The sequence below is a fragment of the Aythya marila genome, assembly GCF_965140915.1.
Source record: "Aythya marila genome assembly, chromosome: Z".
In the NCBI taxonomy this organism is placed as follows: Eukaryota; Metazoa; Chordata; class Aves; order Anseriformes; family Anatidae; genus Aythya; species Aythya marila.
This window is the reverse complement of record NC_139080.1, coordinates 87,080,109-87,103,617: the sequence shown is the minus strand read 5'-3', so window position 1 is coordinate 87,103,617 and position 23,509 is coordinate 87,080,109. Positions and strand designations below refer to the sequence as shown.

The following is a 23,509-nucleotide window of genomic DNA, read 5'->3' as shown; positions in this document are numbered from 1 at the left end:
CAGATTCTGCACCTGGGAAGGGGCAACCCTGGTTATATGTAAAGAGTGGGGAATGAGAGGCTGGAGAGCAACCCCACAGAAAGGGATCTGGGGCTTTTGGTTGACAGCAAGCTGAACATGAGCCAGCAGTGTGCCTTGGCGGCCAGGAGTGGCTGGGGTGCATCAAGCACAGCATTGCTAGGCAGCCAAGGGAGGGGATTGTCCCACTCTGCTCTGAGCTGGTGCAGCCTCACCTCAAGTACTGTGTGCAGTTTTGGGCACCAGAGTATAAGGAAGAAAGACATAAAACTGTTGGACAGTGTCCAAAGTAGGGCAATAAAGATGGAGAAGGGTCTAGCTGGGAAGACATAGGAGAAGCAGTTGAAGTTGCTTGGATTGTTCAGCCTGGAGGTGACAGAGGGGAGGCCTCGTGGCGGCCTGCAGCTCCCTCACAGGGAGTGGAGGGGCAGGCGCTGAGCTCTGCTCTCTGGGGACAGTGACAGAACCCGAGGGAATGGCATGGAGCTGGGACAGGGGAGGGTCAGGCTGGATATCAGGAAAATGTTCTTCACAGAGAGGGTGGTTGGGCACTGGAACAGGCTCCCCTAGGAAGTGGCGACAGCACTGAACTTCCTGGAGTTCAAGAAGCATTTGGACAATGCTCTCATACACATAACCTGACTTTTTGGGTGGTCCTTTGGGGAGCCAGGAGTTTGTCATAATGATCCTTGTGGGTCCCTTCCAACTCGGGATATTCTGTGACTCTGTGAAAATCCAACCATGGGCCCTGGTCACTTCCCTATTTAAGGGGTATACATGTTCTTCCTTTTCTTTATTATTATTATTATTATTATTATTATTATTATTATTATTATTATTATTATTATTATTATTATTTTTGGTTGTGGGAGCTGGGGAATAAATACATCAGCAGTTACCAGCTGTTCAGGAGCACCTGCCAGAGTGGGATGGCAAATCTGTGAGAATGATGGGCTTGGTGGAGCTCAGTATGAGGAAATGCAGTGAGGGGTCAGTGATATAGAGTCGTCTGAGCTGATTTTCCCAGGTAATAGATTTTATTTTTAACTACACATAGGCCTGTGTGACCCATTACATTGAATAACTGCACTGTTCCTCTCACTGGTTCCTTTAATAACAACCTTCTGCTCCAGCTAGTGTGAAGGTCAGCTCCAATTTCTTTAGGTTCGCCTTCTCATTTAAGTGAGAATTTGCTAACTAGCATCCAAAATACCTTCTCAATCCTTCTTTGCCTCTTGTCATTTGCAGGGTGAGTTTCAGAGTCTTGCTAGGGAAAGCACCACAGTCTCTGAGGGGCTGACCCAGAAGTAGCTGACAGATCAGGTCTGGTTCCAGAGGCACATCTGCAATTGTTCTGAAATAGCCAAATTGCCATGACCAAGCATGTATACGTTTGTTTTGCCTCTTTCACAGGGATTCATTTCATGACATGCCACCTCCTCTGCTAGAAATGTGCTTCCTTGATGAGATTTTTAATTGTTAGCCATTAATTTTTGCTCATTATTAAGTGATTGTGTGAGTTAGGTACTTAGAGATATGAGAGAAATATATATACAACAAGACATACAGGGTGTTTTGTTGCATGCTGCTGACATTGCTTGTGCTGCTGTGAATTAGCTGTTCCCCACTATACTTGGTATTTGTGTCATAGTTGCTGGGGGTTTATAGTATGTGTGAAGAGTGAGGGAAACCTTTGAGCCCCTTGGCATTTTCAAGCTGGAAACAGCAGCCATGTAGTTTCAGCTTCTTGCTCTCTTTGTATCGCTTTTCCAGGTTCCCCACTATTTGTCTGAACAGGAAAGGCTTCTTCCTCCCACCAGTGGTTCCTGGCTCTCCAGCAGCCAAGACTGTCCTATGGGAGCATGTCCCCTCTGCGTTTCCATGCCTGGCACAAAACATTTGATCCACACTCTTAGATTTCCCTCCTTCCTTCTCTGCAAATACAGGGACTTTCTTGTCACCACAGAATTCCCTTTTTGACATGTATGTGATTCATGAATGTTTTATGTGGCCAAGAGAATAAACTAATCACAGATTTTTCTCTAAAGAAACCAAAGAACCAGAGGTATAGCTTTGATTTCAGTCCAGAGCTTTAGAAACTGAGAGCTGGCATCTCTTGTGGGTCCTGTAAAGAGTGTTCCTCTGCAGGTTACTGGCCCTACATGCTTGTACTGCCTTCTGCCTTTTGGTGGCTGTTATCCCTGAAAAGGTGACTGGTGAGGAGCTTTTCAAGAGGTGCTGCAGTGATGGCACACCACAGTCCTCTGACAGCACAGGGCCTGGGCACTCAACAGATAAACAGGGTAGGACTTACAGGAGCACAGCCTGCCCCTGGGGTAGGGGCTGTGATGCTTCAGGTACTGCCCAGTCACTTTGATCCATGGCCTGCAAAACGCTGTCTTTCGCAGTGTTCTCGTGTCCCTTTGTATGCTTTTATCCAAGTTAAATGTTACGGTGTGGATGCTGCTGATGGACAGCAAAATGGGAAAATAACTGGTGGGATGGTCAAGCTTGGAGGCTGGTGGTTAGTGCCAAGCTCTAACTGTATGCGACACTGTAGCATATGTGCAGGGGTCTGTCCTCTTTAACACCTTTATCCATGAAGTAGAGGAGGTGGTGGAGCACACATGTGTAACATCTGAAGATCACATGAAACCGAGGAGTGCAGATCAAAGGGTAGGGCTGTCCTGTAGAGGCATCTAGGCAGGCTGGAGGAGGAGACAGCAAGGGCAAACACAGCATCCTGCACCAGGAAAGGGAGCACATTGCAATGGGCTGGGGATTGGCTGGATGCTGGAAAGCATCCAGGGGCAGACAGGGAGCTAAGCATCTGCCTGCAGCGTGCACTGGCAGCAAACAAAATGTGCATGGCCAAAAACATTCTGGACAGGAGATGGAGGGAAGAGATTATCCCTCTCACTCATAGGATCACTACAAGAATGCTGCATTTTGCCTCCCTCCCTCTGCCCCCGGCACAGAAAAGGCCATATGTTTAAGTAGCAACAGGTGAGATGCAGACAAGACATGAGGGAAAGCTTCAAACTTTTGTCCCACAGGGAGGTCCAAATAGTTGGAGAGGTTACTTGGAGGGGCTGTGCAGTCTCCATCTTTGATGGTTTCCAAGGCCAGACTGGATAAAGCCCTTAGCATCCTGGTCAGGCCTCACTGCTGATCTTCCATGAGCAGCATCAAGAGACCTACTGAAGCCTGTGACTCAATGTTTTGATTACAGCACTGCTGAAATACACCTCAGAATCAGGAATTCCAATATTCCAATATCTTCTGTCTAATATTATGAGCAGAAAGTGAGTCAGTAAGCTGTTAACAGTAGGTCCCTCTCTGGAAATCAGTTATGCTTGCAGTCCACACCAGTGTGATAGCTCTGCTTTAGACCTGAGACACTGCTAAAAAACAAAGCTGTAATTCACTGTCAGAGTCTGAAGGGAGCTATACAGGCAGCTTCCTTGTCACGGGACAGTGCCTAATGTTTGCACAAGGATCCAGGGAAATTGGTCTCCACCCATCTTCTCCCACCAATGACCATGGTGACCTGTTGCAGCCCAGAGGTGCCTGCCACTGGCCCCACTGGTGGCTCCCACTGCTGCTGGTGTGTCTGCGGCTGAAATGCGAAAAGATTATACTCAAGTAACCATGCTTGTTCATGTAAGTATTTATTCTGGCTCTGGTGTTGGAAGTGCTCAGACAGCAGCCCCGTTACCCTCTGTTTTCTACCTTTTTCCTCATTTTTCCACCTACCTGTCTTTGGGATGGAGTCCTGAGCACCTCTCCCATGTCCTCCCTTCCCCAGGACTGTCATTCACATTGTCCTCTTGGGGCCCTGTGCACAGGGTGACAGGAAAGGGTAGACTGTCCGGAATAGTGATGCTGAAAATACAGTCATTAATGGGACTCTTGAAACCCAGATGTCCTTTCTCAGCACCGGTAATTTGTTTTTAATGAAAAACCATGCAGTGACCCTGAACAAATGAATTTCCTTTATATGAAGTCTATGTGCAATTACCCAACTAAAGGGACCTGAAAACAGTGACATTCAAAAATGGGCTTCTAAAAGAAAAGCATAAAAAATAGCAAGGGTATCATTAACAATCTTTTATCTAAAGGAAGAGGCTAGCCCAAATGTGCAAAACAGAAAGAGATAATGTTGAGAAACAAAACACATGGTTTTTAAAATATTTTTTTTCCTTGTGATTAGAAGATACTGATGCAGACATAGATTGTGTAGCTTCTCCCTGTTTAGGCTGTTTCTCCCACCTAACCCTCTAAGGGGAAACACCCTCTCTCAACCCACTTGAAACATTACGTATGGTAACGTTTGTGCGAAGAACAGAAGCACAAGTGCTGTGTTGTGGCTGGGATCAAAAGGCAGGTATTACAAGATAACAGTTTCTACACAAAGCCTATGGGGATAGTGTTCCCCTGCCATGCACTGTGAAGAGTTTAGTCACCAGTATTATCATATGTTTATGTTACTAGTTTTTGGCTCTGCCTGTGCCAGAGTTTTGTCATAGCATTTTGTAGCCTCCTGGTGTGAAGCAGTAAATATTTGACAGGAAGGTAGCTGGGAGGTAAAACATTGAAAAACAGTGACTGACAAAGAAAATTACAGTATGTGGCATGATAGAGGGCATCAGTGGGAGAGCCTGAACTGTGTGTGCTCTTCTGATTCACAGCATAAAGCTGGAAACAGTTGGTTACTTAAACAGTAATGCTGTTGCCACCAGTGAAAGCAAAAGGAAAATCAGGGAGGAAATACTTTTTTTCTGAAAGGACCTCTTAACACTTCTTTGGTGAAGTGGAAAGTTGCAAGTTGTCTCCTTGAAGCCTGGAGATGATATCTGAATCCTTTTGCCATCTGCTTCACCTGTTTCATACTCTGATATTACAAGGATTTTTGCCTCTGTTCTGATTGTGATTACTTGCTTCTTGCCAGTATCATGACTTTTTGCAGCTCCACTGTATAATGGATTATACCATATTCATTTCTGTCAAAACCCCTTCTATTCCTCCCTGTGCCCTTCTGTCCCACCCAACGGGCCAGGGCTCCTCAGGGTCAGAGTGAGACTGTTCAGTGATGTGCTTGTCTCGCTCTATCTGGACAGGTGGCTTCAGGAGGGTGTGTAAATTCTGGGTTGCTTATTTCTGCTGCTTGTCTTTTGGGATTCAGGCAGAGAATTTGATCAGGTGGAAGAGATGCCATGAGAAATCGTGTTTTCTATCAGCAGGTAGAAGGATTGATGCTAGGACATGCACTTAGCATAACTACCTTGAAGGTAATCTGTAGCTGCCTGAAGATTTTGACCCAGAATGTTTTGACTCTTTAGGGATTTCACATTTCAGTTTGTGAATGCAGTTATATAGTGTGCATCCAGCCATCATCCAGAGTGTCCCTAAAACACCTTCATGCCCCTAAATGCACACAAAAGCATATCACAGCATTCACCTTTACAGCCAGAAGACCGACTGCTAAAGTACAGAAAGTACTGATGTTGGAGATGTTGGAGTATGTAATTTCCATTTAAATGAATTACTGCTTTTTCCTAAGTCTAGGACTGCTTCATAGAGGTGCTTCCCCACTTTTCTGTAATGTCAGAAGGCAAATCCTACAGAAATTCTATCGCATATGATGAAGCAAGTGATGTGCCATCACAAATATCTTGGGGCAATAGCAGGTTGCAAACCAAATGACAAATGATTTCTAATCATTTATTAATAATTAATAATGAAGCAGTTAAATAGCTGATATGCATTTATCCAGTGCTTTTTGAATAAGGGGCTGCCAGGAACTTGGAAGACTAGAGAAATATTTTGTTATTTTAGGAATGTAATTACTGCACTTACAAAGAATATAGACAGAAATTATATTGTTTTCAATACAACATTGTCAGAAATTATTTCATTAAATTGATTTAGAAATTATGCTGGTGATGGAAAGAAGGTGAAACATTGGAAAAGAAAAACCAACAGCTTCTAGATCTGCTGTTCCCAAACATATTTTCTTCCCACAGAACAGATCCTGAACTGGGGTCAATTTTTCTTGACTCCCCTGACTTCCAAGGCACTCTGCTGCTTTACCCTGGCCAGGGACGTTGTCCCAAGTGGCTTAGTAAGCCAGTCTAGGCTTCTGTGCTGGTTCCTTTGGCTCTAGCCGTAATTTCTGCCTCCTCCCTTTGAAGTGAAACATTATGCATAACTAAACATAAGTAAGCAAGGCAAAGTGTGTATAAACAAAAGGCTCCATATTTAGGAGTGAGGAGGAGGAGAAAAAACATATTGTGTTGCTCCACTCTTTGGAAATTTCTATGAATTTGTAATAACAAAATTACCATAATTTGCTCGTTAATGCCGCTAGATCAGTCAAGCATTGTTCCAAACATGCAGGGGCTGCTTCTCGTGCTAGGTCTGCCAGCGAGTTAAGCACGGTGAAAATTAGCATGCAAATAGCCCTAATTCGGCGGCTGAGCTGTCAGATCCAGATTCAGCAGCTTGTTTTGTTTGAAAACCCTGACAGGAGCGGCTCAGGCAATCCCACCCTCAAGTAGATCCAGCATAAGAGGTACCAAGGGGGCAGCTCCTGAGTGACAGTTTGGCTAGCTTCAGTCAAATAAATCAGCCGCGTCAACCGGTAGCAACGCTGGGGGGCCGGGGGGCACAGAGGCGGGGGGCTGCAGCCAGACCTTGCCACAGAGACCACCCTGTCCCCACCTGAGGAGTTTGGGGCTCTGGCAGCTGACCCAGGAGCTGGCTTGAAATACTGCTCGTGGGACAAGGGACTGACCTCGTGGGATTTTTTGTCCAGATGCTGAGACCGAAGTCACTGTTTGGCTGCAAAAAGGGTTCCTGTTGGGGGACAATTTGTGTGGATGGATGAATGCCAGGGGTCTTGGTCATGTCTTCTCATTTTCTGCTCTGCCCAGGCCTCCTGGCTTGCTTATGGTAACTGAGTGTGTGTAGGGTAATTTTGGAGGTTGCTACACTGGGCAAATTGACAAGCACACTGTAGTTGGCAGGGCTTGTTTGCTCCACGTGGAGGGATGCCTCCTGCTTAAGTGCAGCCACCTGCTGCCTGGGCAAGCAGAGGAGGAGAAGTGGAAGGTGTTCAGTGCTAGGTCTTGATGACAGACCTGGCTGTATTTTCTAGACCCAATGAGCCACAGCATAACAGGCTTGTTCAAAAGAATTCTGACTTCTTGGTGATACTGAGCTAAATCCTGCATCTCCCAGGCAGGGCTAAACTGCAGGACGTGCACAGCTTTTATCTCTTGTCTCAGTGCAGCATATCCACAAGGAGACACTGACAGCAGTCTAAAAATAGAGGCTGTTTCCGGTTGATGGTTCATTCAGTGCTAGGAGCTTGACTCACTGCTCATCTTTAAGCAATGCTGGTGATTATAAAAGCAACAGCAAGAATTTAGAATGCCTTCTGTTGCTGTTTCTATTTTTATTTTTTATCATCAGTAAAAGTTTTTCTATCTTCTGCAAGCCAGTTGCTTTCAGGTCCCTTTGTGCTGGAAGCATTGTGAGCACAAGTCTCTGCCCCAGCCAGAATTTTAAAGATGAGGTGCCTGTAGATGAAACATGTTGAAAAGTTTGGCCTCGGTCATTAATTGCCCTGTAGAAGATGGCATCAGGGAACTGCCCAATGCAGGACTGGTTGATAGAGCTTGCCTTCTGTGGGGTCTGCTCATTACCACTGAGACTAGGCATCAGGACATCACTGATGATCCCCCACATCCTTGCAGCTGTGGGGGCTGCAAGGTGCCTTCTCCTCTCAACAGGCAGGAACAGCTTTACATAAGGTTTCCCAACAAATCATTGACTGACTGGCTCTTAAAAGCAGCAATGACAGTGGCTTCCCAGGCAGTACATCCCCATGCTTACCTGCGTGCAGTGGGAGCTCAATGTCCAGCAAGGACATTTCTTGCTACAGATTAGGCTTGTTGCTTCATGCTCTGTCATCCACGGGTGCCCTCCTGTTGGATCTTATTATTATTATTATTATTATTATTATTATTATTATTATTATTATTATTATTACTGATTGTTGGTAGAAACAAAGCACAAGTAAAAAAGCAAAAGCAGAATGTAATTAGGAAGCCATGAGGTCTACACTAGTTCTGGTTTTGGAAAGTTGTGGTTTGGATTAGTCAAGCAAAGCACTGAAAATCTGGTAAAATTACTTTTGTCCTGAGTGCAGTCATTGCTTGCTAGGTGTGAAAGCATGGCTGCCAGCTGGCCTGAATATGCTTGTGCTTGTGGGATTGAATTTTGATTGTGATGAGGTTTCTCAGACTTAAGCATCACAGATGTGGGAGCACACAAAATCCTATACAATTTCTGAGTGTTCATCATTCTTAAGGTTGTGTGTCCTTGTGTTATATCAATACCCAGAGTTTTCAAAACCTTGAGATTACAAAAGCATTGTGGTTACAAAGAACAAATAGTATGCTCTACAAACCATATGGTGTGCCCAGAACCTGCCTCTGCAACCAGTGATGGTATGGGGGTGTTGGGAGCAACACTAATGATGTGTGGGGTGCTTGTGGAGCAGCAGACCAAGCCACCAAAATCAAAAAGGCAGTTTTCTGACAAACTGTGTTTGACTATGAGAAAACGCTTAGATCCCAAAAGAAAACACTGGAAAGTATTTCCTGGCCCACTGTATCCACAAGCAGAAGGAGCTTGTGGTGTGGGTTGAGAACTGGCTGACTGGCCGAGCTCAGAGGGTGGTGATCAATGGTGCAGAGTCCGACTGGGGACCTGTGACTAGCGGTGTGCCCCAGGGGTCAGTGCTGGGTCTGGTCTTGTTCAACATCATTGACGATCTTGATGAGGAAATAGTGTCCACCCTCACCAAGTACACTGATGATACAAAGCTGGGAGGAGTGGCTGACATGCCAGAAGGCTGTGCTGCCATTCAGCGAGACCAGAACAGGCTGGAGAGCTGGGCAGGAAGAAACCAAATGAGGTTTAACAAGAGCAAGTGTAGAGTCCTGCACCTGGGAAGGAACAAACGCATGTATCAGTACAGGCTGGGGGATGACCTGCTGGAGAGGAGCTCTGAGAAGGACCTGGGGATCCTGGTGGACGACAGGTTGACCATGAGCCAGCACTGTGCCCTCGTGGCCAAGAGGGCCCATGGGTTCCTAGCGTGCATTAAAAGGAGCATGGCCAGCAGGGCAGGGGAAGTGATCCTCCCCCTCTACTCTGCCCTGGTCAGGCCTCTCCTGGAGTACTGTGTCCAGTTCTGGGCTCCCTGGTACAAAAAAGACAGGGATCTCCTGGGAAGAGTCCAGCGGAGGGCAACAAAGATGATAAAGGGCCTGGAGCATCTTCCCTGTGAGGAAAGGCTGAGAGACCTGGGTCTGTTCAGCCTGGAGAAGAGAAGACTGAGAGGGGCTCTTACCAATGTTTACAAATATCTTAAGTGTGGGAAACAGTGGGATTTGGCCAACCTCTCTTCAGTGGTCTGTCTGTGGGGACAGAACAAGGGGTAATGGCCACAAAATGGATCACAGGAAATTCTGCATGAGTATACAAGAGAACTTCTTCACGGTGAGGGTGATGAGCATTGGAACAGGCTGCCCAGGGAGGTTGTGGAGTCTCTTTCTCTGGAGATATTCAAGGCTGGTCTGGACGCCTACCTGGGCAGTCTGCTCTAAGGAACCTGCTTTGGCAGGGGGGTTGAACCCAATGATCTCTGGAGGTCCCTTCCAATCCCTACAATTCCATGATCCTGTGGTATGTGCGATCCTGTGTGCCTGTTGTATATCCGCACAACATTGGTGGCACTGGGCCATGCGGGTTAGCCATGCCATTGTGAACTAACCACCAGGTAGCACTGAAGAGAGAGCAAGTTTGTACAGCTGTCACATCCAAGCTTTACAGCTGAACTGCCAGCTGTTTGACTGTATGACTGGTGCCCTGTAGGATTCAGTTTCTTTTCCCCTGAAGCATTAGACCCTGGATAGCAAATCTGCAGCGTGCATTTAGCATCCCATGGAAGGATGTATACTGTAAGTTGTACCTGGCTCTGGGGGCCAGCCTGAGAGGTTTGCCATCTGCACAGCTTCATAGCTTTAGAAAACACTTGCTGAGTTAGTCTGCAGTGAACTTGCTGTCTCCTCTTTCCAGCATTTGTGTTGCCGATGGAACGCAAGTAGAGGCTGGAGAGAAGGATCTGGCACTGAGGCTCCATACCTTGTTAGCTTTGTCCTCTTTGCAGCTTGAGGAGGACCACAATAAATGTTTTGGGAGGGGTGCTAAGGGGTCTGCAGCAACCTCGTAGTGTTATTTCTAGCTTCAGCATTTTTACGTCTTGCTGGTCTTGTTTTCCAAGACTGTAGGCCTGATTTTCTGTGATGGTTTCTGTAGAGAGTTTTCTTGGAGTTAGAACTGTCTGAACATAGAGCATCTGTCCTGTAGTAAACTCAAATAGTTGCAAACTGATGGTTAGATCACACACTGGTATATTTTGAGAATCAAATTAATTTTGAGAATTAATACACTGTCTTTCACTTGTGACAGCAGTAGACTTTGGATCAGTCTCTACTCTCACTGGAAATTAAGTTGGGAAGTTTAAAAGTGTTCCCCTTAATTATTACGTAAGAAGACTAAAAGCAGCACTCTGGTACTGAATCAATGTCTGTTTCACAAGATGCTCTAAATCTTTGGAGTCTCAGGTATTAGTAACAAAGGTTACTTTGCCACACAGCACCTTTGCTGCAAAGTATTTAATCCCCAAGTGGGTGTGGATGTTGTACTTGCTGAATTAAGATATGTGCATGGACTCAGTGATGTGATTAGTGACATACAGGTAGGAGAAGAACCACTTGCTTTGTCAACAGCTGTTCTCTGGGCCTGGTGTGAAGATGCTGCCCTGTCTTCTCTTCCTCATATGAACCTTTTTTTGGAGCAAAGGTGCCAGTTCAGCAAAGGACTGCTTAATATTCAATCTTGTGTGCTTCCTGAAGTGAGGAACAGGAGTGCCAGCACTTAGCAAGGAGCCTCTTTCCTTGGAAGTCAGGCCTGGGGGTTCAGGATGCACATGGCCTGCACATACCAGGCCACAGTGTCCTCAAGCATCAGGCTACCCCTGCTAGGTGGGGAATGAGGCTCCCACCAGTCCTCACTTCCTAATTGTGTGTCCTGATGCTCAGCGCAATTTGTTGCTGTCTCAGTTGGATCGGGCCAGAGTAAAATGGGCTGCAGATATCACCCTGAAGTGGCTTTGATTGCAAAATGTGTGTTTGGTGATCCTGTGAAGGCCCAAGCTGCTGCGCTTCCACAGACTGACCTGTGTTTGGCTGACATGTTTTTTTCCTGCATTAAAATAACTGCTATAACGTGGATGTGGTGTAAAACCAAAGCAGTGCTATGAAAATCAAGTGAGAAATTACCTGTCTTTTGTCACTCAAACATTAATTTGCATTGTGTTTGGTGTCAGAAGGAAAAACTGACATCCCTGCTGTAGCCACGTCTCTGAATTTCAGAGCTTGTGTGAGCTCCCCGTTATGACAGAAAGAACCAGGGAGGAAAAGCCTGCCCTGCTGACATTTTAAAGCCCTAGTCCAGGGATGGCTGATGCCTGAATTCCATCTGAAAAGCCAGTCTTTCTGGATGGAAGGATGAGATGCAAAGATTTTGAGGGGCTCAGCCAGAAGTGTTCATCCACACAGGGGGCTTAGAAGACATCTCAACTTTTCCATCTTTCAAAGGTGCTGCCACCTTGGCAGAAAGGACAGGACTCTGTAATCTGGTGTTGCCAGAGCTCCTGACCTGCTCCTAAGTGAGCAGTGGCCTGCCTCAGCGTGTTCTAGATGGTCACCAAGGGCAGCAGTGGGATGGCTGTGAGCATGCTGGTGTGGGCAGCTGCTCCATGAGCTGCGAAGACACTTTCCTACCCTTTTTCACATCGGTATTTTCAGATTAATGAAGACTGCTTCACTGTCAACAACAAAGTACCTTTATCAAGATACCCAAATCCTTAATTTCCAGACATTTGAACTCTAATTTCCACATTATGGATATATTGTTATGCCTCATAACCTTATAACTACTTCTGCTGTTAGTTAAATTACTTGTGTAATTCCTGGAAGTAACAACATATTATGCTACCATTCCAAAGGCTGAAATTACATATAAAGAAAGGCAAAGATCTGAAAAAAAAAAAAGCATGGAGTGGACTATTTTCAACTGACCCAAAAGCAACGTTTCAATTACACAGTTTGAAGAATTTCATTCCACAATATATTTTCTTGACCTTTTTTTTCTAACAGTTTGGGCTGCAAACATATTTTAAGGTGTTTTGTGAGATGGAAATTTCCCTTCTCATCTAGCCTGTGCTACCAGCTGTTCAGTTTGCAACAGAGAAAATGAAATCATGCATGCTGCAGTGCACTCAAAGGCTGGAAATGCTAAGATCTTTAAAGGCCTGGATGCAAGCGCAGAGAGTGTGTATGACATCCTGACTGGAAATAAGGCACTCAATGCCAATTGTCCTTCTTGAATGATCCTAAAATGGAGCATCAGGAAGATGGAGGCCTCATTGACCAGAGTTCAAGAGAGCTGCAAGCAGCAAGGTAGTAAGCAGCCTGCATGGCACACGTAGTGGTACCACGTGGTTGGAACAATCTGCCAAGCTGCACAAGATGAGTATCACAGAGGGGAACTTCATTTTTAGCCCCACATCCTCATGAGCATGTCTTGATTTACTTGGATGTTCTGGCAGTTCAGCTTTTCATTCCTGGGTCCAGCTGGAATACCAAAAGGTCACGTACTGATGTCTGGTTAGAAAGGGCAGGCATCTCTGTAGAGGGCAGCCAAGGAAGGGAAGGGGCAACTTCCTCCTCATCATTAATTGCAATGCCATGTTCTGTGCAGATGAGTTGGACGGTTGTCCTCTTTGTAGAGGGAGATAATTCTCTCTTAATGCAGCAGATGAGTTGGACGGTTGTCCTCTTTGTAGAGGGAGATAATTCTCTCTTAATGCAGTTCCAATATGGTTGCTCTGTGGCACCACCTACCTTTGTTGTATTAAAGTTAAATATCTTTGTGTACAAAAGTTTAAAGTGCATAGCTAAAACCTATGTGCTTGCAGTAATTGCAGATGTAAATCTTTTTGTCATCCTGCAAAGACTAGGTGAGGTATTTCATAAATATGTCAGAGGCAGCATTAAAATTTTATGGCAGGCAGCACGGGTCGAGAATAGTACAGTGACTTCACAGCAAGGTACGTCCACCTTAACCCACAACTCATTAGTCATTGATGGGATTTCTGTGCCTTGTAGCATCTTGGAAATGAGGTAGTGTTACAAAAATCTGCATGTTTGATTTTTTAAATATGACAGCCTACTCAGGACTGTTACAAATAAAATTGTACATCTTTGACCAGGTTCTTGTTAATATAAAGATAAAGGAAGGGGACAATAGTGTGCAATCTGTAGGATAATAAAATTATATACATCCTTCATTTGAAGTTAATTGGCAGTCTTTGTGGGACAGGGAACTTTGGAGAGATGCTATTGAATATGACTATGTGCCTTCCAGCCACAACTGCAATAAACAGCTTTTTGGCTGAAGTGTGGAAAAAATTACCCAATGCACACAGAGATTTTGAAATCACTTGTGAAAATTTCGGCAATGGTTATACATATACTGTTAATAGAAATATTAACCAACGAATATGAGGCATTACAGGCATGAGCAGAATGCACTTTTGGTGAGTAAAAGTGTACTGGTGGAAGGACTCAAAGGTGATAATAGGTGGTCTATTGATCCCATGTATACTTATAGTGGATTTACCTGTGATCTGTTAAGCGTCTCTGGATGGGTTTCTTTAACCTGAGATGTGGCCAAGAAAAGCCTAAATGTGCAAAGTGTTTTCACATCTCTATGCATGTACATCTGCACATAATCTGTCAGTGCCTGTCGGTACATGTGCTATTTTTCTTCTTGTGTGCTTCTGCTTCGTCAGTGCCTTCAGGAGTGCACACAGTGCCACATCACACATAAGAATACGGACTGGAAAAGTAGTCTGAAAATGAACCTAGCAAAAAGCATCTTTTATTCAGTTCAGCCCTGCATACCTAGCGAGGCATCTCTGTTGGCAGGCTCCCTGGCTGACCTCCTAGCTGCATGCTCTGAGGTCAGACAAGTGGCTATGGCTTTGACTGGGATAAGCCACCTCCAGCCACAGCTGTGGCTCATCACGACCAGAGCCTTGGCTGCAGGCAGAAGCCTGGGTTTTGGGGTCTCTGGCATGGGAAAGCGAGGCAGACAGGGGGGGGACAGAAACTCTGATAAGTGGTTTCTGATGTCCCAGGCACTTGCCTTTTCCCTTTCCTGGCTGCAGGCTCCCCAGTTTCCCTGCTGGGTGAGTTATTGTGTGACAGTCAATCTGTGAACTGAGCAAAACCTGTGTCCCTGCCTGAAGCTGGATTTTTCCACGTTCATCATTTAATTCATTTCATTTCATTTCATTTCATTTCATAGAACAGAAAAGAAAAGAAAAGAAAATAATAGTTCCAGTTGGAAGGAACATACAAAGATCGTTGAGTCCATCTTTCAGGCTGCCTTGGGGCTGGCCAAAGTTAAAACATGTCATTCAGAGCATTATCCAAATGCCTCTTGGACACTAACAGGCACGGGACATAGACCACCTCACAAGGAAACCTGTTCCAACATCAAACTACCCTCTTGGTAAAGATGTTTTTCCTAATACCTAGGAAAGGCATTTACCTAAACACACTCCTAGGCAGCGGGATTGCTGCCTCCTTGTTTTTCCTGAAACTGCAGAGAGAGAAATATACATGGTTTACTAGACATGTAGGGGAAGGCATCTCTAAGATGTGACAAATTTCTTATCTCCGAATTGGCAACCTGATGAGCACTCCACCTTTGCAGTGAGCATTGACCCTGGTCCATGTCCGCTGCCCTGTTGCCCTCACTCTCCCTGCAAAAGTGGGAGAGTGAAATGCAGCTGGTGGATGGTGCAATACAGCTCTAAGCCCTGCCGCCCACAGATAAAGAGATGTAGAGTGTGCCTGTGACTGCCTTACCCTGCCAGGCTCTGCTTCAGTGCTAGTGTAAATCTTTTCAGAGTAATGAAACTGTGTTTAAAGAAGACTGGCAAAATGAATGAACGGGTATGTCAAAGTCTGCAGAAATATGTTTGCTGGGCCAACTAAGTCAGGTTTACCCACACCGAGATCAGGAATGGGCATGCTGGTTTGTTGTCTTATACAAGCAGAGCATGAGGTCTGCATTAAAACCTAAAACAAACATATGACAAACTGAAGCTGCTGTTTTCCTTTCAGACATCTCTCACTGGAACACAGTTACTGCCATTATATGTGGGACTAGCAATTCTTCTAGATGTATTTTCTAACAATCCAGTCTGAAGAAAATTTTCCAAGCCTGTCCTTCAATGATTGCCTTTCAAATTCTGTTTGCTTGTCCTGGGATTTTTCGCTGTTTATTAACTTGGGTATTTTCACTGAGATAAATTGGATAGAAAACGACAGACTTTTGGCATTATTAGTGCATTTGCCCACTTGCTTTCTTTCCAGGGTGAACACTGCATCTGAAATACATTTTGTTTTAGTTGTGTTTTGTTACTTGTTCCCTTATTTTATTTCATTTTCTGTTTGTGTGTGTACTCAAGCAGTTAGATTAGTGGCCAATCATCTGCAAAGCAGAAGGTAAAGTTATCATTGTCCTCCATTTGTGGAGCTTCTATGGACAAGGTAAACGTGAGAGAGCAGATTTACTGGTGGTCCATTTACTGGTGGTCAGCCATTGTTTTCTACACACCCTGATTAAATACATCTGATGTTTACAGATCACAGCAGTATAAATCACTGATTCTTTTGTTTGCTAATGAATGTTAATATTTAAAGGAATTTCAAGGTTACAAAGCAAAACAAAGAGCAGCAATAAAAATTACTTTGGATCAAATGAAAAGATTTTTGATTCAAAGCTATATATATATATTTTTTTTTCTGTGAGATTTTTTGACTTTTAAAATATTATTGAACTCGATTTGAAAACTCGGAATCACTCTGAGTTTAAAAGAAAAAGAAGAGATTGGTTTGGAAAATATCTGAATGAAAAGGAAAAGCACATAGGGCTAATTGTTGATGGAAGGAGTTTGTCAAATTGTTAGAAATTTGCATAAATATGATTAGAAACTACGCAAGTTTTACCTGAAAAGTGCTTCCTAGCTTCCCTGCATGTGGACAGAGCTTCTAGGGCAGTGAGTTTTGTAAGTAATGGAGGCTGCATGTTTCCAGACAGGGCTGCAAACCTGTTACTCTCTTACCCTGATCCACCTTGAGAACTTGTTGCAGGAAAGCTGATGTGCTTCCCTGAGGGCAAAACAGAGCTCTGTAGAGCCCAGATCTTTTCCATTATTTTCTAAAGTGTCTTGCACTTGTTTGTCAGTCTGACTTTATTTCACATGCTTCCCAGTGTGAACTAGATTCTAGACCAGGCTGAAGCTGATCCCTCAGATGGTGTTAGCTAGCACCATATTCTGTCCTTTGGTTAATATTTTAAACATCAAGTGCATATCACATGTGGCCCTATTGTACATATCACTTTTTGTAATAGATTTTAAAGTTGCATTATGAAAGCATCTATTTCATATTGTTCATAGGTAATAACAGGCTCCTTTGGTGTATTCTTGTTCCTAAGGGCAGTATTTAACCCTGCTCGCCATGCAGTCAAGCATATCTTAGTTACTAGGATAATGATTGTTATTGGAGTTCACCAAAGAAATTTATGATCCATGTGATTACTTCTGTAAAAAAAAAAAAAAAAGACAGAAAACAAATAAAACTCAAGATTATTTTTTTTTTTTTAAGTTACATTATGTTTCTTTGCCATGTGAAAAAAATAAAGACACTTGCAGCCCTTGCCTGAAGGTCAGGGTGGAATGGGAGAACAGTTAATCTACAGATGTCCAATTTCTAGGCAGGTACAGTAGCTCAGTTTTGAATTTACCCTGGACCCCAACAAAGAATGAGCAGAGTGTTGTTGTTCTTGGTCAGAATTCTGTTTTGTGTCCCACAACATCCCATTCGTGTCCCTCATGAAGCTGTGTTTATTGAAAACTTTCCCCTGGCTTGTTTTATTAGTCTACCAAATAGAAGGGCTGTATAAGACACTGTCCTAAACCAGTAGCTTGGATGTCAAAAGGATGCAGCAGTTTTGGACTGGAATTAAAAATAGAGGCTTGGACAATCTGGTGAGAAGAGGCCAGGGACAGCTGAAGGGGGGTTGTAATAACTCACAGTGGCTCCAGTTGATACTCATCAGGAAGTGTCCACATGCTGATTAAAAAGGGAGAGAAAGACGCTCATTGCTAAAAGATGCATCTGAGGCAGATTATACAAAGATCCCTGAGCTGGTGAGTGACTAACTGACCAGGAAGGAGAAGTGTTGAGAAAAAAATATTGTGAAGAGTCCGATTCTGTAATTCAGTGGTTCACTTAGTTACAGCCGGGCTGCAAACATAGCAGACAGGCCAATTCTTACTCAATTGCCTGAATTTTTTCACTGATTTCTGCATGAAACAATTGATTACAGAGGAAGTCAAGCCTGGATCAGGTCTGTAGGTGGTATCCTGAAACCATAACACTGATATAAACATTTGTCTCCATGGTCTTGATGGATTCTTCCTGTTCCAAACATGTGCACAAAACTTACTATCTGAACTGAGAAAATGGAGTGAAAGGAGTGTTCAAACACGTCCACCTTCACCTTGCCAGCTCTAGTTAGCACTTCACTGGCTCCAGAGCTTCTGATTCTCAGGATCTTGTGTGACTCCGAGGCTTGTTTTCCTTGGGAATCACAGCTCTGTGATGAGCTTGGAAATGTTAAAACAAACTTGTTTGTTAAGTATTTGTAAAACTTTGTATTTCAGTGAAAGGATACCAGCAGCTGGGTCACAAAAATTCTTCATATTTGATTAGGTTGCTAGTTTCTACTGTTAAATGTTACACGATCTTAAGAATAAAATATTAAGGGACAAATTCACTACAGCTGTGCTATCTAGTGAGACAGCAGTGAGCCAGATCTTCTCCATGCTGCACAGTGATAGTGGCCAGACTTTGTGGCCCAGTGAAGCTGTGAATCTCCATCCTGGGAGATTTCCAAAACTTGGCTAGATGAATTGGCTGGATTCAAAGCTCTCTCTCCTTTGAGGGCAGGTTTGGAGCAGATAACCCCCACAGATCCCTTCTAACTTACAATCCTCTATGGTTACAGCATCCCATTGAAAAACAAACAAACACAAAGGATGGAAAATAATTTGCATTCCCCTCTCACCTACCAAGACCCAAAGCTAGCTGAGATTGACTGCAAATCTTCCCATCTTGACTTGAGCAAGGTTTAAGCATATAGTACCCCCTGTATCTCTGTGAAGCTGGTGAGAACTGGAGCTTCTGCACCTGTCTGAAGGCTGGAGCTGGCTGAGTTGCACAGCCAGCCTCGGAAACATGGTTAATGCAACCTCTTGCAGGGGGAGACATCCCCTAAGCTTGTGCAGAGATATCTGTGAACACCCTCTTAGTGCACATGCATGTTGCTCTCCTAGGGCCAGCCAACAACATCTGCTTTTCCTTCTGCTGTTCTGCCCATTCTTCTGCCTTTCAGTGGGCAAGGAAGGTTTGCAGCACCCTCAATCTTCCCTTGAGCTCCTAAGAGCAGTAGGGCACCTGATTTCAGGAGGAGCTCCCAGGACAGCTCCTGGGTGCATGCTGTGCACCTGCATCAAGACCAGCCAGCACATGCCACAGCCTCACTGAGTTAGAGCAGGTAACATGTACCACGTTTGATATAACAGGGAGAGATATCAGCCACCCCCACCTCTTTCAGGTATGAATTTAGTGGGCTGACTGATTTCTGGGGTACCCCATTTCTCTGCTGAGTACAGAAAGGACCTGACAAAGAGCTCAGTCCAAACACCTAAAGTTTAGATAAGTTTTGTGAGTTGGGCTAAGTCCAGTACCTTGTGTACAGAGGTACATGCAGCCTCCCTGGTCCCCTGTACAGGCAGTTTTCTTAAGCCTTGGTATTTTTAAACACACCATGAAATCTTCTCTTTGTGTATTTTTTATTTTATTTTTTTGTGATTTTTAAATACAGGTTTTCAGTCCTGTGCATCACTTTGGAAACTTAGTGGAGCCTTTACCTTAAAACCAAACTGACAGGTAAAACTGAGTTGTTAATCCCCAGTGGAAACAGGGCAGAGAGGACAAAGCAGGCTTCACCACCACCACCAAGCTCTGCATTTGCTCCTGGGGCTCAACCCATGGTGAGGGTGACTATGTCTCTGTCCTACCATCTCTGGATGGAGTTCTTCTCTTCAGGTTTGCAGCTGTGTCGTAGCACAGTTTCTGTGAATCACTCTTCCCTCTTAAACCTTTCAAAATGAGACCTCTACCTCTAGTGCAGCCTTTTTGGCTATAGCAGCAGTACTATCGTAACAGACTGGGTTTGGGTCAGCAGGGATGGGGTGGTGCTGTCCAACATGAAGGAACAGATTGCCACCCCTGCTCTATGTGTGTCTGTATCCCAGGGTAGCTGCTCTGTTGTACTTTTTGAGTGGGGCTGGCCACTAAGCAGTGCTGTCAAGAAGTATATCTGATGGGCTTTGGAATATCTGGTGAAACTCATGAGGCATTCATGCAGCATTCATTCATCTAGTTTAGTTTCACTGTGGCTGTACCATTTGTCTGCCCACACATTGTGATGATAGCCGCAGGGCTTGTGACTTTCTCCCCCACTTCTCCTCTTTCCCCTCCCATCCTTATTCCTTTTCTCTCGTTTTCCTTTCCCTTTCTGTCCCCCTTACCTCCTCCCCCAATCTCTTTTTGCAAGGCTGATGGATATGCAGAGTATGTTAAGAAGCAAGCAATACTGTCACTGAACTGATGGTGTTCAGTGACTCTTCGAGCTCCTGGCTGGTCTGTACTGCAGGAGCTTGACACCCTGACCACTGAGGCATAAAAAACAGAGAATTGGAAGCCTCAGCCTGACAGGCACCAGAGCATCCCCCAGAGAGGGTCCAAGATATGTGTGTGTGTTTGTGTGAAGGGAAGAGGGTAGTGGAGATTTTGGGGGGAGGAGAGCAAAGCAAGAGAGGATGAGACAATGAAATGTCAGCCCATAGTCAAGCTGCAGCGCTGCTGAATGTTTAGAAAGCACAGCTGCCTACTTAGCAGTGTGCACAGTGTAAGTGTGTGAGGGAGCATGATGTTCCAGGTGAAAATGCCCAGGACTCACAGAGGGATGTGTTGTCCCGTCTCCTGATGGGCTCGGGTCATGCAAGGGCACAATGGCTTGGTGTGACATTTGTTCAGCCTGCACACAAAGCAGCTGGGCAGACTCTTCTCCACACCCAGGACTGCTTCTTGCGCAAAGGGTCTGCAGCAGGGAGCAGAGGCTGTCCTGTCCATTGTGCTCCTCTGTCCGTACACTGTGCAGATCCCAGGAAGGACGGTGCAGAGACACGTGTGCAAGTTGTGTCAGCCAGGCAGCAGCGGCACGGTGGGCCATGCACACCTGCCCTGGTCTTGTGCTATGTCCAGCCTGAAAAACATTGGGAAGCTTCAGTGAATATTTTATTATTTTAATAGTCATGCTCCCGTGCAACTGAACCTCTGTCAAACCTCTGAAAATTAAAAAAAAATGAAACCCCTGGGGAAGCCAATGTGTCCACAGGAAAAAGTATTCACAGGATGAAGGGGTCTTTGTGCGGCACACACTTGGAAGGAGAAATTGGGCTTGAGCCTCCAAGGGCTGGAAAAGATGATATTACTCAGCCGTTAAGATAACAACCAGTTTGCCACCCATAGGCTTTGTAGGCTTCAGCAAACACCACTAGGACAGAGCCGAGTCAGAGACCTGGTGGAATGCGAGAAAAGCAGAGAAAACACCTGACTGAGAAGACAGTCTCAGGTGCAGCAGAGAGTCACAAGAAGTGACCAGAGTGTTTTTTTTTGTTTTTTTTTTTTTTCCCCTGGCTTTTCCTGAATAAAAGTGGCTGCAGCAGTACTTGTGTCCCGCAGGAATAAGCTTGCTTTCTACTTTCTAGCTAGCAGAAGGCAGGGAAGGCAGTGGGAACATCTTTGCCAGTGCATCTGGGACCTCAGATGGTTCCTGCTTCTGTCTGTGCTGCTTTCTCTGTGCCTTGTTTTTTAGCCAACAAGGGTGAGTACTGAATGGAGGTAGTGGTCGGGTACTAAAGTTGTCTATGATCCAGAAGGACAAGGACTAGGGAGGATATGTAAATAAATGTAAATGTGTTGCACCACATAGAAGGATTTGGAAACAAATCCTTTTCCAATAGGATTTTCCAATCCTATTTTCCATGGCTGCTAGAATGAATACTGTTTCTTAGAAGTAGTAATGAAAAGCTGTTCTGAACTTCTGTAGAAATGTAGTCAAAACACAATTGGCACTTAACAGAATGGGCATTTAATGGTCCCACCTGCAGCTGTACAAATCTTTATTTTCTGCTTGTGCTCCTGCAAACGTGCCTTGGCCAACCAGTGTGTAACAGCTGGAGGAGGCACATGTAAAGAAAAGAAAAATGCTGGGCCAGAGGCATGGTCTGTCTGTCCTGTCTTCCTGGCCTGCAAAGCCAGTGTCTGCTGCTCCAAGCAAGGTGCAGGTCTACCCATGGAGATGTCAGATGACCTGTCTGTAGTTAGTACTCTACACATCCGTAAATAGAGGTAGGGAGAAACAATGATGCATAAGGCTCATAAATAAAATAAAATAAATAAAATAAAATAAAATAAAATAAAATAAAATAAAATAAAATAAAATAAAATAAAATAAAATAAAATAAAATAAAATAAAATAAAATAAAATAAAATAAAATAAAATAAAATAGAACTGGTTTGTTCTGGGCTTAACTGCTTCAGTGCAGGGTGAAGCTGTGATCCCTGTGCAGGTTTGCCACTTATGCCAGCAGGTTGGTGGGATGTTGCTGCCAGGTGTTGGTGGTGTGGCTCTGCTGCTTGGCTGGTTAAAGGCAGTCCCTGAGTGCGATGTGGAAGCCGTGCCATAGCCAAGGACCAGAACAGCTGAAGGCTACAGACAGCATCTTCCTTCTTCGGCCTGGCAGCCTTCTCCACCACTTTGCAAAGGAAAATTTCTCCTGCTGTGCTGTTTTGTATGTATTTGTGTACTTGAGAGGGAGCAAGAAAGAAGGAAGAAAGATAGAAAGAGAGCAGGAGAAACTGTCATTTGTGTAACATGCCCTAACAAAACAATGGCAGTATTTGTATTTTTGTGGTGCTGTAGCTGGGTGCCCTGCCCAGGGTCAGAGCTACATGATGAGCACTGCCCTGATGAGCTTGCAGCTGAGGTATGAAACAGGAGAATACATGCAGGGAACAAACAGATGGGGAAAGCAGGAGCTCACAAGAAGATAAATAACAGTGACTCTTTGAGTATTTACTGTGCATTGGTTCAGAAGGTTTCAAAGCCACCTGAAACCAATGCCAGCATCCCTCTCCTTTGGTTAAAATGATCTATGGAAGCCTGGGACTAAAACCATGTTCTCCTGGAGAGCCTGGAATGATATTCAATACCTAGAAGATTAGCTGATTTGTCTTCTCCTCCCAGTAGAGAGCCTAGTTGACCAGCTCTGTCCCAGGATTGCATTTCTTGTCCTGCTGTAGGACCACAGTGGCAATGGCCAGCCCCTTAGATGTATCCCAGACTCTTCTCCATTCCTCCAAGCTGTCTTGCTCCTGCAGTACAGGCGGTGTGAGAAAATCCCGCCACCTCATCAGGCATGATCTACAGTGCAAGAAGAACACATAAAAGATGACTGTTCCCATTCATTTAATAATTTGGCCATCCAGATTGCCCTTCTTCAAAGAGAGTGATCATCAGTGCTTTTATGAGAGTCTTCACTAGAGTATAGCACATACTGAATAGTTCCTTTCCCACATGAACAACTGCAGTCTTAAATCAAATGATCTTTTCTTTTGTCTTTTCTTTTTTTTCTTTTTCTTCTGTTTTCCTTTTATTTAGGGAGTGAGTTTTCTGGGAGCCCATACAGCCATCCACAATATTCAACGTACAATGATTCCTGGAGGTTTCCCAATCCTGGACTCCTTGGTAAGTTACTGCCCCTCCCTTCAGGGTGCGTTGCTAGCTGTGGCTCATTCATAAGCTGGAGGCAATTATCCACCACCAGGGGACGCAGAATGCATGTCCTGGTGCGGTCCTACATCCCAGTGCTCTTCCCTGGTGAGTGGCTGCAGATCTTTGTTGGGGCATGATAATGCTCTTAGTTCCTCTTGCCAGCAGGAAGCCCCATGCCAAAACCTCTTGTCTTCCTGTTTCTGCTCCATAAAATCATTTGACAAACACAAGGCATTGTTGGAAGACTGGATGCCCATTTCTGGAGGGCAAGGAATCCTATTTGTACAAAACTAGTGGTGTTTTA

The 23,509-nt window shown here is 44.7% G+C and overlaps 1 protein-coding gene across 2 annotated transcripts in view; it reads left to right on the top strand.

The window, feature by feature from the left end:
* PAX5 (paired box 5) overlaps positions 1-23,509 on the top strand; it is a 148,129-nt gene that overhangs the window by 109,288 nt on the left and 15,332 nt on the right. For both annotated transcript variants that reach the window (XM_082784265.1, XM_082784266.1), the window contains exon 9: positions 23,092-23,178. In XM_082784265.1, the coding sequence (XP_082640391.1) occupies positions 23,092-23,178 (87 nt within the window). The remainder of the gene's footprint in view (positions 1-23,091; positions 23,179-23,509) is intronic.